Genomic DNA, 22,120 nt, shown 5'->3' with positions numbered 1-22,120 from the left:
GAGAACTAACATGGATAACGTTTAGCCAATAGGTCTTCCAGGATGTATGGGAAAGATCTTTGTTAATATTAAAATAGATAAGGTATCATTTCAGGATTTAAAAAATCTTAAAATAGACTGGACTGATAGTTGAGATAACAACCACTTGAGGGTCCTAGTAGACTGGTACAGGAACAATGCAATCCCTCCACTCATCCTTTAATAGTTGACCTGAGTCAGGGGCTGTGTCTGCTGTGTCTGTGTCACCATTTTTAAAATGGAGTATACTAAGTACTGTGGGTACATTTGATTTATTAAAGCTATGTGGACATCACTGGCAAAGTCAGCCTTTATTATCCATCCCTAACTGCCCCCAGGGGAGTGACTGGCTTGGTTGTTTCAGAGTGAGGAGTCAACTATATTGTTGGGTCTAGACTCACATCTGCAGCAACCAGGATGACACATTCCCTGGAGCACATTGGTGAAATCAATAGGTTTTATAGCAACCTAAGCTAGGTGCAACACACTATAAGTTGGAAGAATTCAGCAGACGGACAGTATCTTTGGAGGCAAGTCCTTTCGGATCAAGTCCTTTAATTGAACTAATATGAAGAGAGGAGATAGTCAGTACAAGAGGGGAAGGGGAAGGGTTGGAGAAAAAAACTGATGGGTGATAGGTGGATCCAGGCGATGGGGGGAGGGTGATAAGCAGATGAGAGAGTGGAACCAGAAGTAGAATTGAGTCGGAAGTGATAGGTAAAAGTGACAAAGGACTGAAGATAATGAAACCTGATGAGACAGGAGCATAGGATCAAGGGGTGGAGGTAGGGAGAGTAAATGGGAGCATTGGGGGAGGGGAACCAGTGATAGGATGGTGATGCCAGGTGGACAGGTTTGGTGAGTTAAAATAGATTGGGCAATAAGGGTCAGGTTGAGAGAGAAAAGAGAAAGGGGCAGAGTAAGAGCCATGATGGGAAGTTGAAGAATTAAATATTTATGTCACCAGATTATAGATTACCAGGGTGGGATCTGAATTGCTGTTGCTCTAGTTTGCATTCAGCTTTAATTTGGCATTGGAGAAAGCCAAGGACAGACATGTCAATGTGGGAGGAAAATTAAAATGGCTGGCAACCAGGAGATCCATATGGTCACAGTGGATGGAGCATTAATGCTCAGCAAAGTGGTTGTCCAGCTTGAGTCCAGTTTTACCAATGTGCTGTAGAGGGGGCCACAAATGCAGTTGATAATGCTGATGAATTTCCATGTGAAGGATTTTAGTCCAGATTAAGCTTCTCAGCTGAAATATTGACTGTCCATTACTTTCGTGGATGCTGCCTGTCCAAATGAGTCCTTCCAAAGTTTGTTGCTCCAGATACCAGCATCTGCAGCCTTTTGTGTCTCCAATGTTCCTGTAGTTTACTCTTATTCCAGATTAATCTAGTTGCTTCATTTTGCATTCCCCAATTACCATGGGGAACTCAAACTCCTTACTCTGAATCTCCAGTCAAGGTCTTCAGATCTTGTGCTAGTAAGTTAACCTCCGCACTTGTACAAATAGAAGAGATATTAGAGGTGTTTTTTTTTGAATGGAGAAAGCTTCTAGTAAAAGACAACATGGTAGATGTTGTCTACTTGGAGTTTCAGACATTCTTCAAAAAGTTATCTTACAAGAATCTTGTAGAATTACAGTTCATTTGCAAGATTTGGAATTGGTTGAAGACTTTTCAAAATTGGTTTTGAATGGCTATAGAATTTTTTACTGACCATTTGGGATTTTGTTATTTACTGTTTTCTACAAATGACATAAATGTAGGTATTGAGTGTGGTTTTATGGAATTAAGTCTCTGTTTGGCAAATAATATTTAATGTAGAATGTTGTAGTATTACGTATGTTGCAGCATTGATTATTATGCATAAACTTAACAGGGAACAGAAATGAAGTCAGTCTTAAACAGCGCTTCCAAGTGAAGACTAATGATTAATGTCATATAGCCATAATGAATGAGTAATTTGTAAAAACTACGTTTTTTTCCTTCGCTGGCAAATGTGTGGACAACCTTGCATTGGAGTGATTATTATGGCTTAGAAGACAGAGGAGCAAAATTAAGGCTATTCGACTCATTGAGTCTGTTCTACACTCCATTGTGGCTGATTTATTATCCCTCTCAATCTCATTCTCCTGCTTTCTTCCCATAACATTTGACACCCTGACTTATCAGGAACTTATCAACCTCTGATTAATGATGTTCTTTCCAGGCTATTCATGTTTTTGACACATTGGGAGAACACAGTGGGTCAAGCAGCATGTGTGGAGACTTAAAATGCAAGTCAATGACTCGGTTAGTGCACTGCATCAGGATTGAGAAGGAAGCAAAGAGACCGCCAGTGCGCAGCAATATGGCTAGATGAGATAGGGGCTGGTAGGAGATAGCTAAGCACTGATGTGGAGGGGATGGAAGGGATGAACAAAAGTGAAGTAAACTAGGTGGACAGGAGAACACCAGGAGTGTGTTGCTTGAAATGGAAACCCGCATTCATACCATTGGGGTGTGAGCTACCCAAGCAGAATGTGAACCAGATGGTATAAACATAAAACTTTCCAAGTTCTGGTAACCCACTCCCCAGAGCTCTCACCATACACACGCTCACCTGTAAACCTAGTTTTCTTCTCCCTTTGTTTACCTTTCCTATCACCTACCAGCCTCTATTTCACATCTATAATGCAATACACCACCACAAGAGGTTCAGATAAGTCAGAATATGTTTGGTGCAAAACTGTTTTTTTAAATAAGTATCCAAAAAATCCAACTGTAGGTTGGGCTATACTGAACCTGGTGTTTGGAAGTGAACCTGGACAGGTGACTGACCTTTCAGTGGGTGAACAGATAGAGAACAGTGAACATAACTCCTTAAACTTTAAGAAAGCTGTAGTTAAGGAGAAGTATGGACTTTATGGGGGAGTATTAAATTGGAGCAGAGCAAACTATGAGATTATTAAGCAGGAACTAGGATTGGGAACCACTTGGGAAATTAACTTCTGATATATGGAAGGTGTTTAAAGACAGACTGCACAGAGTACAGGACTGGTATGCTCTAGTAAGAAGGTAGGATAAGGATAGCAAGGTAAGGCAACCTTAAATGATGAGAAAGATAGTGAATTTAGTTAAGAAGAAAAAGGAAATGTATGTAAGGTTTAGGAAGCTGAAATCGAATATCCTTTGAGGATTATAAAGGAGCTAGAAAAGAACTCAAGAAAGGAATTAGGAAATCAAGGAGAGGCCTTAAAAAGTCCTTGGCAAGTTGGGTTAAAGACAATCCCAGGTCATTCTATCCATACGTCAAAAGCAAATGATAACTGCGAAAAGGAAACATATTCTTGGATGTGGAGGATATGGGAGGGGTTCTAGGTGAGTACATTGTATCAATATTTACCAAGTGGAAGATGTGGAGGAGAGTAAGATCAGTGTGAAGTATGCAAATACACAAGGGCATTTTCAGTTAAGAAGGTAGTGTTGGGTCACTTGAAAAATGTTAATATGGATAAGTCCCCAGAATCTGATAGGATGTACCACAGGTTATTGAGAGAAACAAGAGATGAGTTTACTGGGGTCCTTGACCAAGATCTTCACATTCTCCTCAGTCAGTTTCTTGGAGGACTGGCAAGTAACCAATGTTGTTCTGTCCAAGGGAAATAATTCTGGAAGCTATCGACTGGTGAGTGTCACATTGGGAGACTATTGGAGAGGATTTTTAGGGATAAGTATTTTGTGCAATTGGAAAACCATGGCATAATTAGGGATAGTCAGCATGGCTTTGTGCAGAGCAGGTAATGTCATACTAACATTTTGAGAATGTGACAAAGGTGATTGATGAAGGTAGAGCTGTGGATGTTGTCTCTGTAGATTTTACTAACGTGCTTGATGAGGTCCCTCATGGTAGGCTCAACCAGAAGTTTCGAAGGGAACAATGGTGACTTGGCCATTTGGATTCAGAATTGGCTTGCTCTTTAGAAGATGGAGGGTAGTGGCCAATATGATTTATTATAAGAAAGCAATATGAATATAAGCTGTTGCCCTTGATGCAATTATCTGCTGTCTGCTAATTGTAGAACCTGACACCTTTTCCTATTTAAAAAGCTCTTGACTTTATCCACCCTCCTAATTTATTTGAAAAACCGGCCAATGATATGCTCTACAGTAAATTACATTATTGCTGCACATTTTTACCTCAAGTTGTCATATACTTAGAGAACTTCCAGCACACATCAGTATGATGGTAATGTGCATTTTCCTAAGTGTATGAGAATAATTTTGAGCTTGTTTTTCCACATAACTTCAAAATATGTTGCAATGCATGTTGTAGAACTTCAGTAAGGTAGTGTTCAGCTGGAAATGTAACTGCTCTATTGTGGTTGAAAAGGCTAGAAAAATACAGATGTACTCAAAAGATTCACTGTCCTGCACTAAATCCTTCCTGATCCAGCTTCAGGTTTCTGCTTGTCCCAAATTCCTACTGCTCGGTTGCTTGTCATAATAATCAGGGTATTTACTTTCCCATCCTCTTGGTCTTCCCACCAATATTAAAATTCCTTAGCCCATTTATTCTTCAACACAATTTGGATAATTTCCTTTTCCATCTATCAGCTCCCACCTTCTCACTTTGTCCCCCTCCCCCACTCACCTGCCTTTCCCCACAATGAGCTTCACCTGTCAGCTTCCATCTTGTTCTCTCTCTGTTCCCCCACTTTATTATTCTGACTTCTTGACCCTTCCTGTCTGGTCCTGTAAAAGGTCTCGGCTTGAAATGTTGATTGTTTATTCCCCTCCGTAGATGCTGCCTGACCTGCAGAGCTCCTCTAGCACTTTGTATGTTGATCTGGATTTCCAGCATCTGTAGAATCTTTTGTGTTTATGATTTGTGCTAAGTATCTCTGAGATATATTTACCCTGAAGAAGTTTAAACCTATTCTTCAATGAGAGTTCAATGAGACCCATTCTCACTGCTCCCCCTCTGTGGTCTCTGCTACTCTCAGACTTTTCAACCATGTGCTTGCCAAACTCACTACCACAGCCACATATCTTTCCAATAAGTTGTGTCCGCCACCATCTTGTTCCACATGGCTTTCAGCTCTGTTTCCACTCCTCACAGTTTAGGTAGTGATGATCCCAGATATCTGTGTTTAATTATTTCACCTTCGGATTCTACATGCCACCCTCCCTTCCATGTGGAGATACCTGCAGGCCCTGTCTCTTTCTCTGCATGGCTCCAGGTATAACTCTCCACTACCTGCCATGAACCTCTATTTCATTCTCCACTGGATCCATGCCTTCAGCCACTGTTTTTCCCTCGCTTCCAGTAGATCGCTGTCTCCAGACCAAGGCACCTACTGCCTCTCGCTCAGACCTCAACTTCCTGCAGGCTGCAGATCATGCCACCTCCAGCTTCAGCTTAGACCTTGGTTTGGACCACCTCCAGACTGCAGATCCTGCTGCCTCCAGCTCTGGTTGCGACAATGTGGGCTTCCTCCAGACTGTAAATCTTGCCGTCTCCAGCCCAAACCTCCACTGTCTGACTTCACCAACTCTCCGCCCTCCTCTAACCTTAGCTCTAATCCCTGCTGTGTCCTCACCATCATTTCCGATCTGAAGTGGAACATTTTGTCCTCAGCAAGGACTTTACCTTTATACCACTGTGCTGCACCTCAGTAAGTTCCATAGCCGCCACGATGCGGAGCTGTTCTTCCAACTTTGTCAAACCCAATTTCCTTTTCAAAAAATCCTATTGCCTCTACTCAATTATCGCATGACTTACTAAATGTCCTGCTGCCCTGAGCAACTCCAAATGTGAAAGACTTGCAGACTTTGCTGTTATGATCCATCATTGAAATCTTCTGCCATATGTGTGAACAGCCAGTTTCCTTTATAAGATACAATGGCAAAGTTTTACTCCAATCTGTAGCATAGGTTTAAAAGTTATGATCGTTTTATGGGGGTAGAAACTTAAAATGCAGAGCCAAAATTGATACCAAGGCAAAAATTAGCATATGTCGAGAAGGGAGATCCTGAAGTTGAGCAAGAGAGTCAAGAGTGTTCTTTGAGTATATTTGGTGCATTTATTATTATAGTTTATATAGAATTAGCAAACTAATACAAAGCCCTCTCAAAACAGAAGTGCCAGTGATTAGGAGAGTTTTGTAGAGGTATCCACACCATGAGTAAACTGATGAATTTTGGACAAGAAGATGAAGTACAATTTGAACAATTGGTCCCAAGTGCAGACAAGCATTTGCTGTTTTGAGAGGTGCAGGTTAACACCAGCCAAAAATTATAGCAGTACCTAAACACAGGTAATGTGATAGAAGCAGATTACTTGGGCATTGAGTTATGAGTATGTCAGGTATCTTACTGTAGTCAGTGATCGCTATTGTACAAGTTGTAGAGCTGGGAATTAATTGTGTAACTTTTTAAAAAGTATTTAACTTTACCTTGCGTGAAATGCAGATGTTTTCAGATAATTTATTTGCTCCACAAATTTGACTAGGTATGTCCTAGGGGTTTCTCCCTGATGTACCTGATGCAATTTCCACATGGCGTGATGTGATAGCTGATTTGAAGCCTATGATGCAGTATTGCAGGGCATAGAGAAGTGTTAACCCAGGAACATCCATTACTGAGTTTAATGGCCGATTGAGACTCCTGTAACATGGCTTCTGTATCACTTTACTTAACCCCAAACTCAGATCATGCTTCCAGTCCTCATCTCCAACCTCCACACCCTCAATAGAGACCAAGGTCACTCCTACCTCTCAGCCTCCAAGTGTCCCCTGTCTTCCAAATGCATGTTGCTTGGCACCCATCAAGGCCTCAGAACGCATCCCCCACCCATTAGCCTTCCCTTTCTCACCAATATCTCATTTCCAGGCAACATGTGTTCAAATATGAAAATGTACAAAGACCTTTTGCTTTTTGCCATAAAGTGATAGTACAGGCATTTCAGCTCACCCTGTCCATGTCAGCCATCAAGTGCTCTTCTAAAATCATCTCATTTACCAACGTCTGGTCTCTTAGCCTTCTGTGCTCTAACCATTCAAGTGTTCATCCAAGATATGTTGTAGTTGTGTGAGAGTACCTACCCCCAGTACTTCCCAGGTTACGTTGCTTACCTTTCTGGTAAACAAAAAGCAAAATTTCAACTCGGTTATTGTGAAGAAAGTGAATTTAGCAAGAGTAGCAAGTGGTGCTGCCTGTCTGACTGTAGAAATGGAGAGTCTGGAGAATGCCTGTGTTGTTACTGTATTATACTGTAACCCATGTATCCTGATTATTTCAGCTTCTCCATGTGTTTTCTAGTGCAAATCTGTGAGGTTATCTCTTTTAGGCACTGTAAATTAAATTTTAATGCAATAGTACTTTAGACCTCTGTAATAACTATTCCTAGATATTTTGGGTCTCTCTCTCAAACGAGTGGTTTCAATTATGGCTTCTCAAGAAAACTAACAAATTATCAAAATAATGCTTCAAGTAATCACCACAGTACTACCTTTAGGCTGCTTTGATATTCACCTGGGTGAAAGAAATTTTTCATTAATTGACCCTGTAAGTTGTCTCTAGTGTGCAGGTGAGTGGGAGAATTTGAGGAGTTAATGGGAATCTGTAGACAATAAAATGGGAGCAGTGTAAATGGGTGCTTGATGGTTGAAACTGAATCACTGCACAACAGATTATTTGGTTGTTGAGAAGTACAAAATAATTCCTTATTGAGATATTGAGCTTTTCCGTTGGTTGCTCTCTAATTAGATTTCAATCGGAATAGTGGGAAATAAAATTATATTTTGTGTTTAGCTACTTATCACACTAAGATGACAATTAAATTAGGATGTCAACATCACAAACTAAATAGTTCATTCAAGTTACAGGCGTAATAAATAAATCCCTCAGCAAACGTCCATAGCATGGAAGTAAGTATTAGAGTGAATTAATAAAATAAATATTAGATTAGGGTCATTAATTATAATCTCATTATCAGAAATTGTTTATGATTGCTGTCTTTGATCAATGAATATTTAGAACTGAATTTAGAATTGGGCTTATATCTGACTGACAAGTTAAAGTAAGAATTAGCTTTCAAACATAAAATGCTGTACACTTCAGTTGGTGCTTTTCTTTCTGATTTGCAAAGTTCAGGTTCAAAGTTCAAAGTAAATTTATTACAAAATACATGTATGTCACCATATACAACCCTGAGATTTATTTTCTTGCAGACATAATCAAAAAATCCAATAACCATAATTGAATCAATGAAATACCACACCAACTGGGTGTACAACTAATGTGCAAAAGACAACAAACTGTGCAAATACAAAAAGAAAGAAAGAAATAAGAAATAAATATCAAGAACATGAGATGAAAGTAAGTTCATAGGTTGTGGGAACATTCCAGTGATGGGCCAAGTGAAGTTAACTGAAATTATCCCTTTTGGTTTAAGAAGCTGACAGTTGAAAGGTAATAACTGTTCCTGAACCTGATGATGTGAGTCCTGAGGTTCCTGTACATTCTTCCTGATGGTAGCAGAGAGAAGAGAGCATGACCTGAGTGGTGGGGGTCCTTGATGATGGATGCTGCTTTCCTGCAGCAATGCTCCATGTAGATGTCCTCAATGATGGGGAGGGCTTTACCTATGATGGACTAGGCCGTACCACAACTTTCTGTTGGATTTTCTGTTCAAGGGCATTGGTGTTTCCAATCTGGGCTGTGATGCAACCAGTCAATATACTCTCCACCACATTTGTGGAGCTTGTCAAATTTTTCAATGTCATGCTGAATCTTTGTAAACTCCTAAGGAAGTAGAGGCACTGCCATGCTGTCTTCAGAATTGTGCTTATGTGCTGGGCCCAGGACAGGTCCTTTGAAATGATAACACCAATAAATTTCAAGTTGCAAGTGTCTACCTCTGATCCCCTGAAAAGGACTGGCTCATGGACCTTACGTTTCCTCCTCCTGAAGTTAATAATCAGCTCCTTGGTCTTGCTGAGACTGACATTGTTGTTGTTGTGACACCACTCAGCCAGATTTTCAATCTCCCACCTATATGCTGACACTTCACCATCTTTTATTCAGCCTACGACAGTGGTGTCGGCAGCAAACTTGAAGATGACATTGGAGCTGCACTTAGCCACACGGTCATAGGCAGTGGTGCAGTGCTAGCTGGAGCATGTCCAGCACCTCTTTAAGAAAAAAGCCAAAATAAACAAGTTAATTAAGTAAGTGCCTCCCAGGGTGATTTGAGTGTCTCAGAAACTGCTGATCTCCTGGGATTTTCACACACAACAGACTCTGGAGTTTACAAAGAATGGTCCCAAAAACACAAAAAAAAAATCCAGTGAGTGGCTGTTCTGTGAGCGAAAACATCTTGTGAAATCCACTCGCTAGATTTTTTTTTGTTTTTGGCACCATTCTTTGTAAACTCCAGAGTCTGTTGTGCATAAAAATCCCAGGAGATCAGCAGTTTCTGAGGCTACGTCCTCACTACGCCGGATAATTTTGAAAACGCCGATTTCGAGTAAAAATGACAGGCGTCCACACTAAGCGTTTTTCAAAATATCTCCGTCCACATTAGACGGATATTTGGGCGAATCTCCTCCTACTGGGCACGTGCAGGACACACAGAAAACAAGCGAAGAGGAAACGATGTACTTGGTGCGCATTTGTCCAGTTACAGAGTAGAAAAACTTGAAAGGACTTGCTCTTGGCTCTCGCGCAGGAGGACTTAAAACTAAAAAAAACCAAATACTGGAGCGTATGGGGGCAACCGACAGGGAGTTCAGGGACAGTATGACCCAGCTGATGACGAACATTGAAAAACTGACCAATTCTGTTGCATTAATAAAACATCTTGTTAAATGTATAAAACGTCTGCATCAGTGTTATCTTGTATTTCCATATAATGTTACATTAGGCTGTTACACATCTATTGTCAGAGAAGTACTTGCATAAATAGGTGAGCCACCTTCATACAAGCAAGGACAGAAGATAGGGCAAAGTGAGTATACGTATTTATTCAGTAAGCTATGGGTCAAAGTATCTGGTTAGTACATTTCCAACTCTTCTGACTTCAGTCTCGTTGCCGTCTGTTCTGAAATCGTTAGGTGGTGGTGTTCAAGAAAACAATGAACATCTGTTCTGGCACGTCATGACAGTGTTTTTAAATAGTCAAAAAAGCTCACTTTACAATTTAACTCTCACGCCGTTCACACCGACTGCGCGTTATAACAACTTGCGCAGTAACAAGCAGAAGCAGGAAAAGCATTGTTGTTGTAGTGTTGTCGTGACAGCGTTTTTAAATCTCTCCGGTTACCCCGTACACACTACAATGGATATTAGGAGTTTTCAGATTTATTCACTCTGGAGATCGTTTCTGAAAATCTCCGTTTTCGGGGGATGAAAACGCCGTTTCAGTGTGGACAGAAGGTCAAAACAAAGAGAAAAAGCTTTGTTTTCAAAATTATCCGGCGTAGTGTGGACGTACCCTGAGACACTCAAATCATCCTGGGTGGCACCTAATTAATTAGCTTGTTTATTTCGGCTTTTTTCTTAAAGAGGTGCCGGACACGCTCCAGCTAGCGCTGCACCACTGTTCATAGGTATAAAGCGAGTAGACCAGGGGACCAAGCACACAGCCTTATGGTGCACCTGTGCTGGTGGAGATTGAGGAGGAGATGTTGTTGCCAATCTGAACTGACTGGGGTCTGCAAGTGAGGAAATCGAGGATCCAAGTTCACAAGGAGGTGTCGAGGCCAAGGTCTTGAAGCTTATTGATTAGTTTTGGGGGGATGATAGTGTTGAATGCCAAGCTGTAGTCAATAAAGAACATTCTGATGTTTGTACCTTTGCTGTCCAGATGTTCCAGAGTTGAATAAAGAGCCAATGAAATGCCATTTACTGCAGACCTGTTGTGCTGGAAGACAAATTGGAGCGGATCCAAGTCTGCAATTTATGGATTTCTATAGGAAATAGCAAGTCTATTGAAATTAACTCTATTGTGTCCAGCATTGTGTGACTGGGAGTCAGTTATTCAATATTCATCCATTGGTAGTACCCTCAGTGCCCAATCTCCACTCGTGCAGCAGAGACCAAGGAGATCCTACTTCAGCATTGCTTATACAGACTGTTGCCGCTCAGGCCCAGCAAGTCCAGCATTGTCACTTGGTTTGCTAAGCACTCAGCCTGATCTCTAACTCCCACTGGCGGTGTCTTCCAGCCCTCAGCTTCTGATACTTGGCTACTCTTATGTATAACCAACTGACCTTCTCCACATCACCACCAGCACTAACCAGCCCTAGGAGTGAGGGACGTGGGTCCTGGTGTGTAACTAAGAGTGGAGGAAGTGGTTCCTGATATATTATTGAGTTTGGGAATTAGCTCCAGGTCTGTTATTGGGTTCGGGAATTAAGTCTTGGTGTGTTACTGAGAGTGTGGGAATTCGGTCCTGGTGTGTAACTGGGTTTGGAAATTAGGTCCTAGTTTGTTACTGAGAGTGGGAACTTGGAGCTGATTATGAGGCAAGATGCTTACACAGAGTGGTAGGTGTCTCGAATGAAGCCATGGATGCAGATACATCAGCAAAGTTTAAGAGGCAGTTGGACAAGAAAATGAACTAGCAGGGAATGGAAAGGTATAGCCCGTATACAGCATAGGCAGCTGTGACACAGACATAGTGGCTGGAAGGCCCTGCTCCTGTGATGGACTGCTCTGTGTTCATTGGCACCATCACAAAATGAATTGCATGTACTCATCTAGACTACTCTGAGAACATGTCCCAAACCTAGATAAGGGCAGCAGGCACTTGGATACATCAGTGCCTGCACTCTTCCCACCAAGTAACACACCATCCTAGTTTGGAAACATTTTTTTCATCATGACTCGGGTGCAAATCCTGGAAGTCCCCACCAAACTGCACTGTGGGAGTGTCTTCCTCAGAAGGACTACAGTGATTAAAAATAATGATTCTCTGTCTCCTACTCAATTGTAATCAAGAATGGGCCATAAATGCTGCCACTTGATAAAAATGAAATTTGTGAAGAGAGTAACAACTGACTCTCTGCTGTAATTCAGAATATGAATTGCGTTGGAAAGTAGACAACCTAATTGTAAGTAATAATGTCAAGTGGTACTTAGCAATTAAAGACCCACTCACTGTTACTCCATTTGGGGTTTCTCTCAAACAATTTCACTGCAGATCTTATTACAGCCTTGATTTGACCATAGGCACACAAACTGAATTAGAGAGGAGAGTAAAAGGGATTGCTTTTGACTGAATATGTCACGAAAGACCCTTGCAGAACTAATCTGGAGTCACATCAAGCATATAGCATGACTGTTATGTTGGAGGCAAATCAAATGAACCTAGGATGTTGGTGTAGACTTCCTCAGGGTATCTAGCTGTCTTCAACTACTTGCTCAATCACCCTCCTCAAGTCAGAGAGGTTACCAAGGATTGCAGAATGCTCCACTACAGTAAGTTTATTAGAGGGATTGCACTGATTTCACCCACATTCACTGTATCCAGACTAACTTTCTCACCTCTGATTCAGCCTCTCTCACCTGCTGTTTCCACAAATATTGGTTTGTTTAGATCCTAAAACATTTGCTACTTTCTCTGTCTGTTTCATATTTTGTGTGTCTAAGTCTAGCCTGCCAAGCTAGTTCCACCACTTTATCAATTACTCATTATGCACACTTGGGACCATAATGTGCTGATAACTGTCCCCATAGGCCACTCCCACATATCCTACAGGTATCACAGACATTCCTTTTGTTCTACAATCCCCCCACCACCACCTTCTCTCCTGTTGAAAGCTAATGTGCATCTCTTTCTTTCCCTGTTCTGAAGAAGAGTCAAAACCCTGAAATGTTGACTGTTTCTCTTTTTAGAGATACAGCCTGACTTACTGAGTTTTTAGGGAATTTTCTGTTTTTAATTCCAAAAAGTTAGTCTTCCAATCAACACACACAAAATGCTGGAGAAACTCAGCAGGCCAGGAAAAAAGTACAGTTGCAGTTTCAGGCCAAGACCTTTTTGCAGTCTTCCAATCAGTTAGATTATGAGAACAGTCAGTCCTCTTTTATTGTCATTTAGAAATGCATGCATGCATTAAGAAATGATACAATGTTTCTCCGGAGTGATATCACAGAAAACAGAACAAACCAAAGACTAACACTGACAGAACCACATAATTATGACATATAGTTACAGCAGTGCAAAGCAATACCATAATTTGAAGAACAAACCATGGGCATGGTAAAAATAAGTCTCAAATGTTACCGAATCTTAGCCTCACAAAATAGTTTTACTGCAAAATATTTGAAATTATTAATAATTATTGCCTATTATTTCAGTGAACCAATTGTAATATGATAAAACATGTGCAATATTATTTCCTAAAGTTAATCATCATTTCCTAATTTAGAAGTTGTCAATAATTTTATGGAATCTTCTCCACAGGAAGCAAAACATCATGGTAAAGATATAACAAACTGAAATGCAAGGCACTAACCCACTGAACCACCAAAATACCAGGCTTAAAAATCATTATCACACTATCTACTTTGAATAGATTAATGTCTTCAATATAATTGTTGCAAAGTCAAATCTTTTTGATCCAGATGAAGAATCTTGACCCAAAATGTCAGCTGTCCATTTCCCTTCATATATGCTGCCTGACCTGCTGAGTTTCTCCAGGCCCTTTTGTGTTGGTGCAGATCTTTAGTTCAATCTGGCTTAACTATTATTTATAGAAATACAAATGCAAAGAAAAATGTGTAAGTCAATATAATCTAAGGTTAAACTTTAACAGTAGCACTCAAAAGTAACACATTGATACAACCCTTGATTCAGCGGTCCCCAACCTTTTGCGCACTGCAGACCAGTTTAATATTGACGATATTCTTGAGGACCGGGCGACTGGTGGGGGGGTGGGGGGGGAGGTTTCCGTGCGGCCCGATAGCACATGTTCACAGCCTGGTGGTTGGGGACCACTGCCTTAGTTTATCAAGAATTGCAAAATGTTAGCAATATAATAATATCATTTCATTGGGGGTTCCTATGGGAGTGCTTTAATCTCAAAATGTATTCAAAATATAGTGTCATGTGTTTTTTAAACACATTGTGTTGCATTCTTTATTGTTGGAAGAACAAGTATGGCTGAAAGCAAATGATCTGGAATGAAATGTGTATAAATATAAGGATATATTATTGTAACACAAACATTTCATGCTCTCTGTATAGGCCTCACAAATACACACAGATAACACAGCCTGTAGTGGGAGGATTGATGTGGTATATTCTACAGATGATGGCCTTTATCAGAATCGGGTTTATTATCACTGAGATATGCCATGAAAAGTGTTGTTTTGAAGCAGCAAGGCAGTGCAAAACATATAATTACTATGTTACAAAGTAAGAAAGCAGTGGAAAGACAAATAATGATGGAGTGTTCATGGACCATTCAGAAATCCGAATAGTTGGTGTTTTGATCATTTACTATGAAGATAAAAGACAGATAATGAAGTAGTCTCATGGGCCATTCTGAAATCCAAACAGGTGATGGCTTGATCATTTATTATGAAAATAAAACTTATCAACGCTATAATTCACAGGTGTACTGTATTTAACAGTCAAAACCAACTACGTCCAAGTGGATCCAGTGAACTTTTAAGTAGTGATAAAATGATGCAAAAGAAATCCCATGTTCAGATATTTGAATACGTAAATACTGAGAGAAAGATAAAGGATTACTCCATCTTCAGCCTCTGTGTTGGTTTGCAAGAGGTTTTTCTGAATTTCATTGATTATTGAAAGCAAAGTTAATTTAGAAGAAGATTCTCTTCAAAACATTGTTTATTCATTACAGATACCACTGGTGAACAATTATATTATGATGGTTTATTTCCCAACAACTTGCTTTCAGTTAATTAAACAATGAAGCTTTCATGTTATCTCTTCCAGTTTATTTACAGCAATCTTAACTAGTTAGCACAGTTGAGTTTGAAGGAGGGGCATCAACACTCCACTGATGGCTCCAAGGGATTGTAGAAACATTTGGTACCCAGTAGATAGTCTGCTTGACTGATTAATGTTGAAGTAACTATATTCCTACTCAGACTAAGGTTTATTGTGCAAACCAGTAGTCTGGCTTTATTGAAATTCCATGTTCATCACATTGTGACATCAGACACATAGCAACGTATTTGTTGATAAAAAGAAAACGTTGAATCATTTAGAAAATTAAAAACTGCAAGTGCTGGAAATATAAAACAAAAACAGAATATGTAAACCTTCCACAGACGTTGTCTGTCAGACTGCATGTTTCCAGCAATTTTTTTGTTTTTGTTTGGGTTCATTCAGACGGCCTGTGTTGAAATATTTTAAAAACTGATCGCAATTACAATAAAAGAAAAAAAATGTAATTGCTACTTTAAATGCCAGTAATAACTGAATTATTCATTTTGACTTTGACATTAATTTGACATCAAATGATGGAAGCAAAGAGGCAGCAACATAAATTACAGCAATATTTCATTGGTCTGTGCAGCTACCAAATATCAAAGAATTTAATTGCAATATTTGGATAGTGACAGCTGTTTTAGAAAAAAACATTTTTATTTATCAGACCTAATTTCAAATTAAAATTTAAAAAATCAATTTTGTAAATATGCTAAATTCTCACTACAGCATTCACATATGCATTTTAAGGGAATAGCTGAATTAATTTCCTAGCTTAAGTTAAATTTGGAAAATGTCAGTTATATTTTGCAGGCTTGACAAGTAAGATGGCCTTTTACGGTTTAGTGCATTTGGAACCTAGAGTATATGCATCATGACCGACTGTAAGAATACTTGGAGTCCTCCTACCAATTAGATCATGAAAATACAACATTTTAGATACTTGTGTAATTGTTTCCTTCATTAGAATAGATTGGAAAACTTCATTAAGCTTGTAAAGTTCAATCAAATTTATGACAAAAGACATTCTTTTTTTTTTTTGCCAAAAACTGTTTACTGGTAATTAAAGCTCCAATTGGCAAATCAATCAAAAGGGAGTGTGATTAGAGAAGGCAAGTTTGTGCATTGATTTGAGAGATTAGTCCAAGCCATTTTAGTTTCGAAGACTTTCAGAGGTTTTTGAGATTAGCTTGAGGCACAAACTCTTTTCAACAGAAGTTCCTAATTTAAAATTTGATGGGCATACAGTCGGCCTGAATCACACTAATGATTCTTTATGAGGAGGAGGAATGTGGGACAAGCATTATGTTTTCTCCTGCTACCTGCAGCTGTTCATGGGAGGTGCAGTGTTTGTTGTAAATCTCTTCTGAAGACTTGTTCAGGAATTGAATCAAAAAAGTTCAAACTTCAAAGTAATTTTTTATCAAAGTACATATATGTTACCATATGCTACCCCAAGGTTCACAGTAAATACAAAGAAATACAATAGAATCAATGAAAAATCACACACAACAAAGATTCAGCATTCAACAGCATAATTCCATCCAGGCTCGACGGGAAGCTCAGAGACCTCGGCCTTGACCCTGCCTTGTGCAGCTGGATCCTGGACTTCCTGTCAGATCACCGGCAGATGGTAAGAGTGGGCTCTCACGCCTCACCCTTCTGACTGTCAACACAGGAGCCCCTCAGGGTTGTGTACTAAGTCCCCTCCTTTACTCCCTATATGCCCATGACTGTGTCACCACCCGCAGCTCTAATCTGCTAATTAAATTTGCCAACGACACTACATTGATTGGCCTAATCTCAAATAATAACGAGGTGGCCTACAGGGAAGAAGTCATCTGTCTGACACAGTGGTATCAAGAAAACAACCTCTCCCTTAATGTCACAGAAACAAGGGAGCTGGTTGTGGACTACAGGAGGAATGGAGACAGGCTAAGCTCTATTGACATCAATGAATCTGGGGTTGAGAGGGTAAACAGCTTTAGCAATCACATCACCGAGGACCTCGTGGTCTGTACACACCAGCTATGTGGTGAACTAGGCACAGCAGCGCCTATTTCACCTCAGACGATTAAGAAAGTTTGGTATGGGCCCCCAAATCCTAAGAACTTTCTACAGGGGCACAATTGAGAGCATCTTGATTAGCTACATCACTGCCTGGTGTGGGAACTATACCTCCCTTAATTGCAGGACTCTGCAGAGAGTGCTGCAGACAGTCCAGTGCATCTGTAGTTGTGAAATTGCCATGATTCAGGACATTTACAAAGACAGGTGTGAAAAGAGGGCCCGAAGGATCATTGGGGACCTGTGTCACCCCAACCACAATCTATTCCAGCTGCTACCATCTGGGAAATGGTACTGCAGCATGAAAGCCAGGACCAACCGGCTCCGAGACAGCTTCTTCCACCAGGCCATCAAACTGATTAACTCACACTGACTTGAGTGTACTTCCATGTTACTTTGACTGTTCTATTTATTATAAATTATTATAAATTACTATGATTGCACATTGCACATTTAGACAGAGACGTAATGTAAAGATTTTTACTCCTCATGTATGTGAGGGATGTAAGAACTAAAGTCAATTCAATTCAATTCAATAAACTAGGAAAACAACCAATGTGCAGAAGACAACAAACTATGCAAATACAAAAAAAAAAGAAAAAAATTAATAAATTCAGTTCAGATAGTACAACCCAACTGCGGGATATGGGGACACTTTTGCATGTCCTGAGCTAGTGTGGCTTGGCGGTGCCCATCCCTCTCCAGGCCAGACCACGTCCCATGTCCTCCAACTTGGTGGCTCACCCTGGTCTCGAACAGGTGACCATCTTCAGGGAACTCATCCGCCCTGGCCAGTGACTTTGGCAACAAGGTCCATCGCCCAGTGGTGCTGTGTTAACACCGCCCCCTCACATCATTTAGCCCACCAGCTGAAGTAGTGTACCAGGGCGTGCCACTTGGAGGCAGACATGAGAGATTTAGGAGATGGATAAGGACCAGTGATGCCCATCCACCCTTCAAGGCAGAGCTCAGCTGCCAGACATCAAAGGTACTACCTCTGTCTAGAGCCCTCTACACCCCAATAATAAATAAATAAACAATAAATATTGAGAACTTGAGTTGTAGAGTCTTTGCAAGTGAGTCCATAGGTTGTGGAATCAGTTTAGTGTCAGGGTGAGTGAAGTTACCCCTCTGGATTTAGAGCCTAATAAGTGAGGGGAAATAGCTATTCCTGAACCTGGAAAGAATGTTTACTGGGTTCATACCTAAATATACCTTGGAGCAAGTAAAGAGAAGAATATCTTATTTCCATCAGTGTCCCCAACACATAGCTGAATGCTTTACTGACAGAAGGTTAACCCATCAAACCTGAGCAAGTGTAAGTAATAATTTGAATGACCTGATTGCTCCATTTAGGTTCCCGTCCACAGTCTTATAAAATGGCAAGCTGAAAAACTTCTCCTTCCAATTATTCAATCATTACATTACATTCCAGTAATCCCTTTTCTCCTTACAAACAACTGGCCCAGCCTTTGTTCCTAATTGATCATCAGAGAGTCAGAGCATTACATTGTACAACATATTTAGAGGTCCTCCAACACATCTCATCCATGCCAACTTTTTGGCCCATCTAACAAATCCTATTTGCCTGAGCTAGGTACATACGTTTCTATGTCTTTTGTATTTACGTGTCTGTCTGTATGTCTCTCAAACATTGTGATTGTATCTGATTCCATCACTCCCTCAGATGGTAACCATTCCATGTGGAGAAAATCACTCCTCAAATCCACTTTTAAACTCCTTTCTCACACCTTAACCTATGTCCACTATCTACTCAGGTTACCCTTCAGCCTCTTTCACTCCAGGGAAAACAAACCCACCCTATTTAATCAATCTTTAAGGCTAAAGTTCTCCAATCCAGGCAACATCCTGGTGACTCTGCAGGTGCTGAGATCTGAAAGAACTCAGCAGGGCGAGGGCATAGAGAGATGATCACTAAAAAGAGGTGAGAGGGAGGAGTGAGACAAGGTCTGGAAGGTGGTAAAGGGAACCATGTGAGGTGGGAATGATGGGCAGGTGACAGGGCAAAAAGGGGACATGAAATATAGGAGTAGCGATAGAGGAAAGTTCAGACATAGAAGCTGATGGGTTAATGAGTGTAAGTAAGTATGAAAAATATTAGGTAGATGGAGCCAAGTGGAAAGGCAGAGTCAGTAGCTAGAAGGTGAGGAGGAACCAGATAAGGAAGGGATGATGGTCAGATGGAACCAGACAATATCCATCTCCCATTGTAGATGGATTAGATCTCATCTAGCCCTGGGGATTTATCTGTGAATGAAGGGAAGTTAGACCTGTTCTTTGGCAAGTATTACATTTTGTTTTGCACCATAAATGTGGGAACAAAGACTAAAAGTTAAGGCATCTAAAAAAAAGGAATGCATGTATAAAATTACATTACTTGGTTTTTAAAGGTTTGACAGTATAATAATTATTTTTAAATATTTTCAAAAACTGTACATCATTATTAATAAATGCTACAATACTATATTATCATGGAGTACTCTAGATCAATTCTCCTAAGTTGTAATGAGGGCAGCCTGCTACCATCCGACCTCTAAAGCTGCATAGTACCCAGAGCATCTCTGCTTGTAATTGAGCTTTTGGCACCATTTTAATGTTGCATCTGTGCTCATAGTTTTACTAAAAAATTGCACTAAGTGGTATTACAGAAACATAACTCTTGACATAGGTGTATACTGTCTTGATTGAAGATAATTAAAAATTAAATTGTACAAATATTAGAATAGATATATAATTATGTTTTTAAAAGAGGTGCATTAGTTATTTATATTTGTATGACTAAGGAAAACATCTTTAGCAGAAGTGGGTATAAAATAGTCACAAGTTAGCAGATGTAGATAATGGACATCAAAAGAATTTTCTGAAATTACTGCAGAGTTCTTATTACAGCTACAATGATCACCTTTTCAACATGATTTAATAGCCTCAGATTTACGAGTTTTTCTCAGCCATGTTTACGCATTTCCCAGTATCTATTTCATAACCTCATAACTGTGCAGGTACAGTTGTCAAATGCTAAGAGGGCAGTCTTGACATTGTACCAACATGGATAAAGAAAGGCAAACTTGACTTTAAATTCACTATGGCTATAACAATGACCATAACTCAAAAGTTCCAGGTAGTTTTAAATGTTATAGTATATGAGCATACTGCCATTATTCATCAAAATAATAATTCTACCTTTCCTTTCACTCTTAAAATTAATGTGCATACTATAAATTTCAAAAATATAATACTTAGAATTCACAAGTATCAAAAGGAAAATGGTCAGAGTAATCAACTTTAACAATATGTTAATATGTAGGTTTAAGAAGGGCTTTGTATCACTCAAAAAATATGCACAAACAATGGTACATTGTTTAAAGTATAAAACTAATTATTCTTTATTCCTGATGTTCTTATTCAATATAAAAATGACTTTTTTAATATGCTTTGTAACAGAACATGAAAAACATCGATTATGCAAGAGTGCTGATTATATGAATTTGCACTTCAAAGTAAAATGGTTTTACAATGAATATGTGCGAGATCTTCCGGGTTTCAAAGATGCAGTAGCAGAATATTCTTTGTAAGTAATAAAATTTTATTAATTTCTATCATGCAGAAGTTTACCTAAAAGAAACATCATCTTAGAAAAGAGCAGTAATCTGATGTATTTAAATGTTCAATCTAAATTATTTAAATATTAATTTTAAAGCATATTGTTATGGTACAAGAGTTTTTAAAGTGTTGGAATGAAGTTTGCACTTAAATTAAACCTCCATTTATCTGAGGTAGCAATTCTGGAAAAACAGCATGAAATTTGAATAGCTTTTCACCAGCCCATTTTGGTTTTCCCTTCTGATTTACTGTCTTCCATTTTGAGCTAGAACTGATACTTCCTGAGGTGACCAACTGCAACCTGATCAGGCAGGTGAACTTACAAATACACATGTTCTATGTGTGGCTGGTTGTTTAAACCTGAAGTTTAGAAAGATCTAGACCTAGAGCCTGTGAAACCTTCTCATCTCTAATCCTGTCTATGCCACAATATATGGCTTATTTTCCCATGAAAGTTGAGCATTATGCAAATGTTTTACTTATTGCTATGATCTCATTATGTGGGTGGTTTAAACTGTTTTTGCTTCTCTTTGTCCAATCAGTGAGTCTGGAAATATGGACTATATTGCTGACCAAAATATTCTGAGAAGTGGGAGCACTGAAGTAATTTAATTTACCTGACGGTATTTTGCTTTTTTGAATGGCAAAGATTCTAGGGTCTCAGTGAGCTGAAGTTCCTGTGTCCATGATGTACAACTTAATTGAGAGGACTGGTGTGTCATGTACTGTTAGCTGGAGGACTAATGTTAGACAGGTGTTGGCTTGTAGGTAGGAGTACAAAACAAGGACAGAATACACAGAGTTGTATTTCCCGTTGTTGGTTATGGGGTAGTTTTTGTTAAAATTATCCTGACCGCATTGGAGGCATCACAGATGGTTCCAGTGGAACAACGTTTAAAATAAAATTAAAAGCAATAGAAGGCTGTGGAGGCCAAGTTATTGGCTATATTTAAAGTGGAGATTGATAGGTCCTTCATTAGTAAAAGTATCAAATGTTATGGGGAGAAAGCAGGAGAATGGGGTTGAGAGGGAAAATAAATCAGCCGTGATTGGATGTCAGAGCAAGCTCAGTGGGCCAAATGGCCTAATTTGTTCCAATGACTTATGGTTTGAAGACTTGGTTTATTAGAATCAGATTTAATATCACTGGCATATATCATGAAATTTGTTAATTTTATGGCAGCATTACAACAAAATACATGATAAATAAGTATAGAGAAAAATGAGATACATTACATGTATATATATCTATTAAATAGTTAAGCTAAATTAAGTAGTACAAAAATCAGAAATAAAGAAGTAGAGAAGTAGTGTTCGTAGGTTCAATGTCCATTTAGAAAGGCACTTGAAGTTGCTTGACTCTTCACTTCTGATCACCTTGTAACGATTGGTTTGTGTTCCCTCATCTTACCCTTCCTGAAGTGCACAATCTGCTGTTTGGTCTTGCTGATGT

At 39.5% G+C, this 22,120-nt stretch overlaps 1 protein-coding gene across 6 annotated transcripts in view; it reads left to right on the top strand.

The window, feature by feature from the left end:
- LOC140209874 (protein unc-13 homolog C-like) overlaps window positions 1-22,120 on the top strand; it is a 923,018-nt gene that overhangs the window by 752,107 nt on the left and 148,791 nt on the right. For all 6 annotated transcript variants that reach the window (XM_072278476.1, XM_072278475.1, XM_072278477.1 and 3 more), the window contains one exon: window positions 20,509-20,635. In XM_072278476.1, the coding sequence (XP_072134577.1) occupies window positions 20,509-20,635 (127 nt within the window). The remainder of the gene's footprint in view (window positions 1-20,508; window positions 20,636-22,120) is intronic.

The sequence above is a fragment of the Mobula birostris genome, chromosome 14, assembly GCF_030028105.1.
Source record: "Mobula birostris isolate sMobBir1 chromosome 14, sMobBir1.hap1, whole genome shotgun sequence".
In the NCBI taxonomy this organism is placed as follows: Eukaryota; Metazoa; Chordata; class Chondrichthyes; order Myliobatiformes; family Myliobatidae; genus Mobula; species Mobula birostris.
Note: the sequence above shows the minus strand (reverse complement) of the source record. Positions and strands in the feature narration are given on the sequence as shown.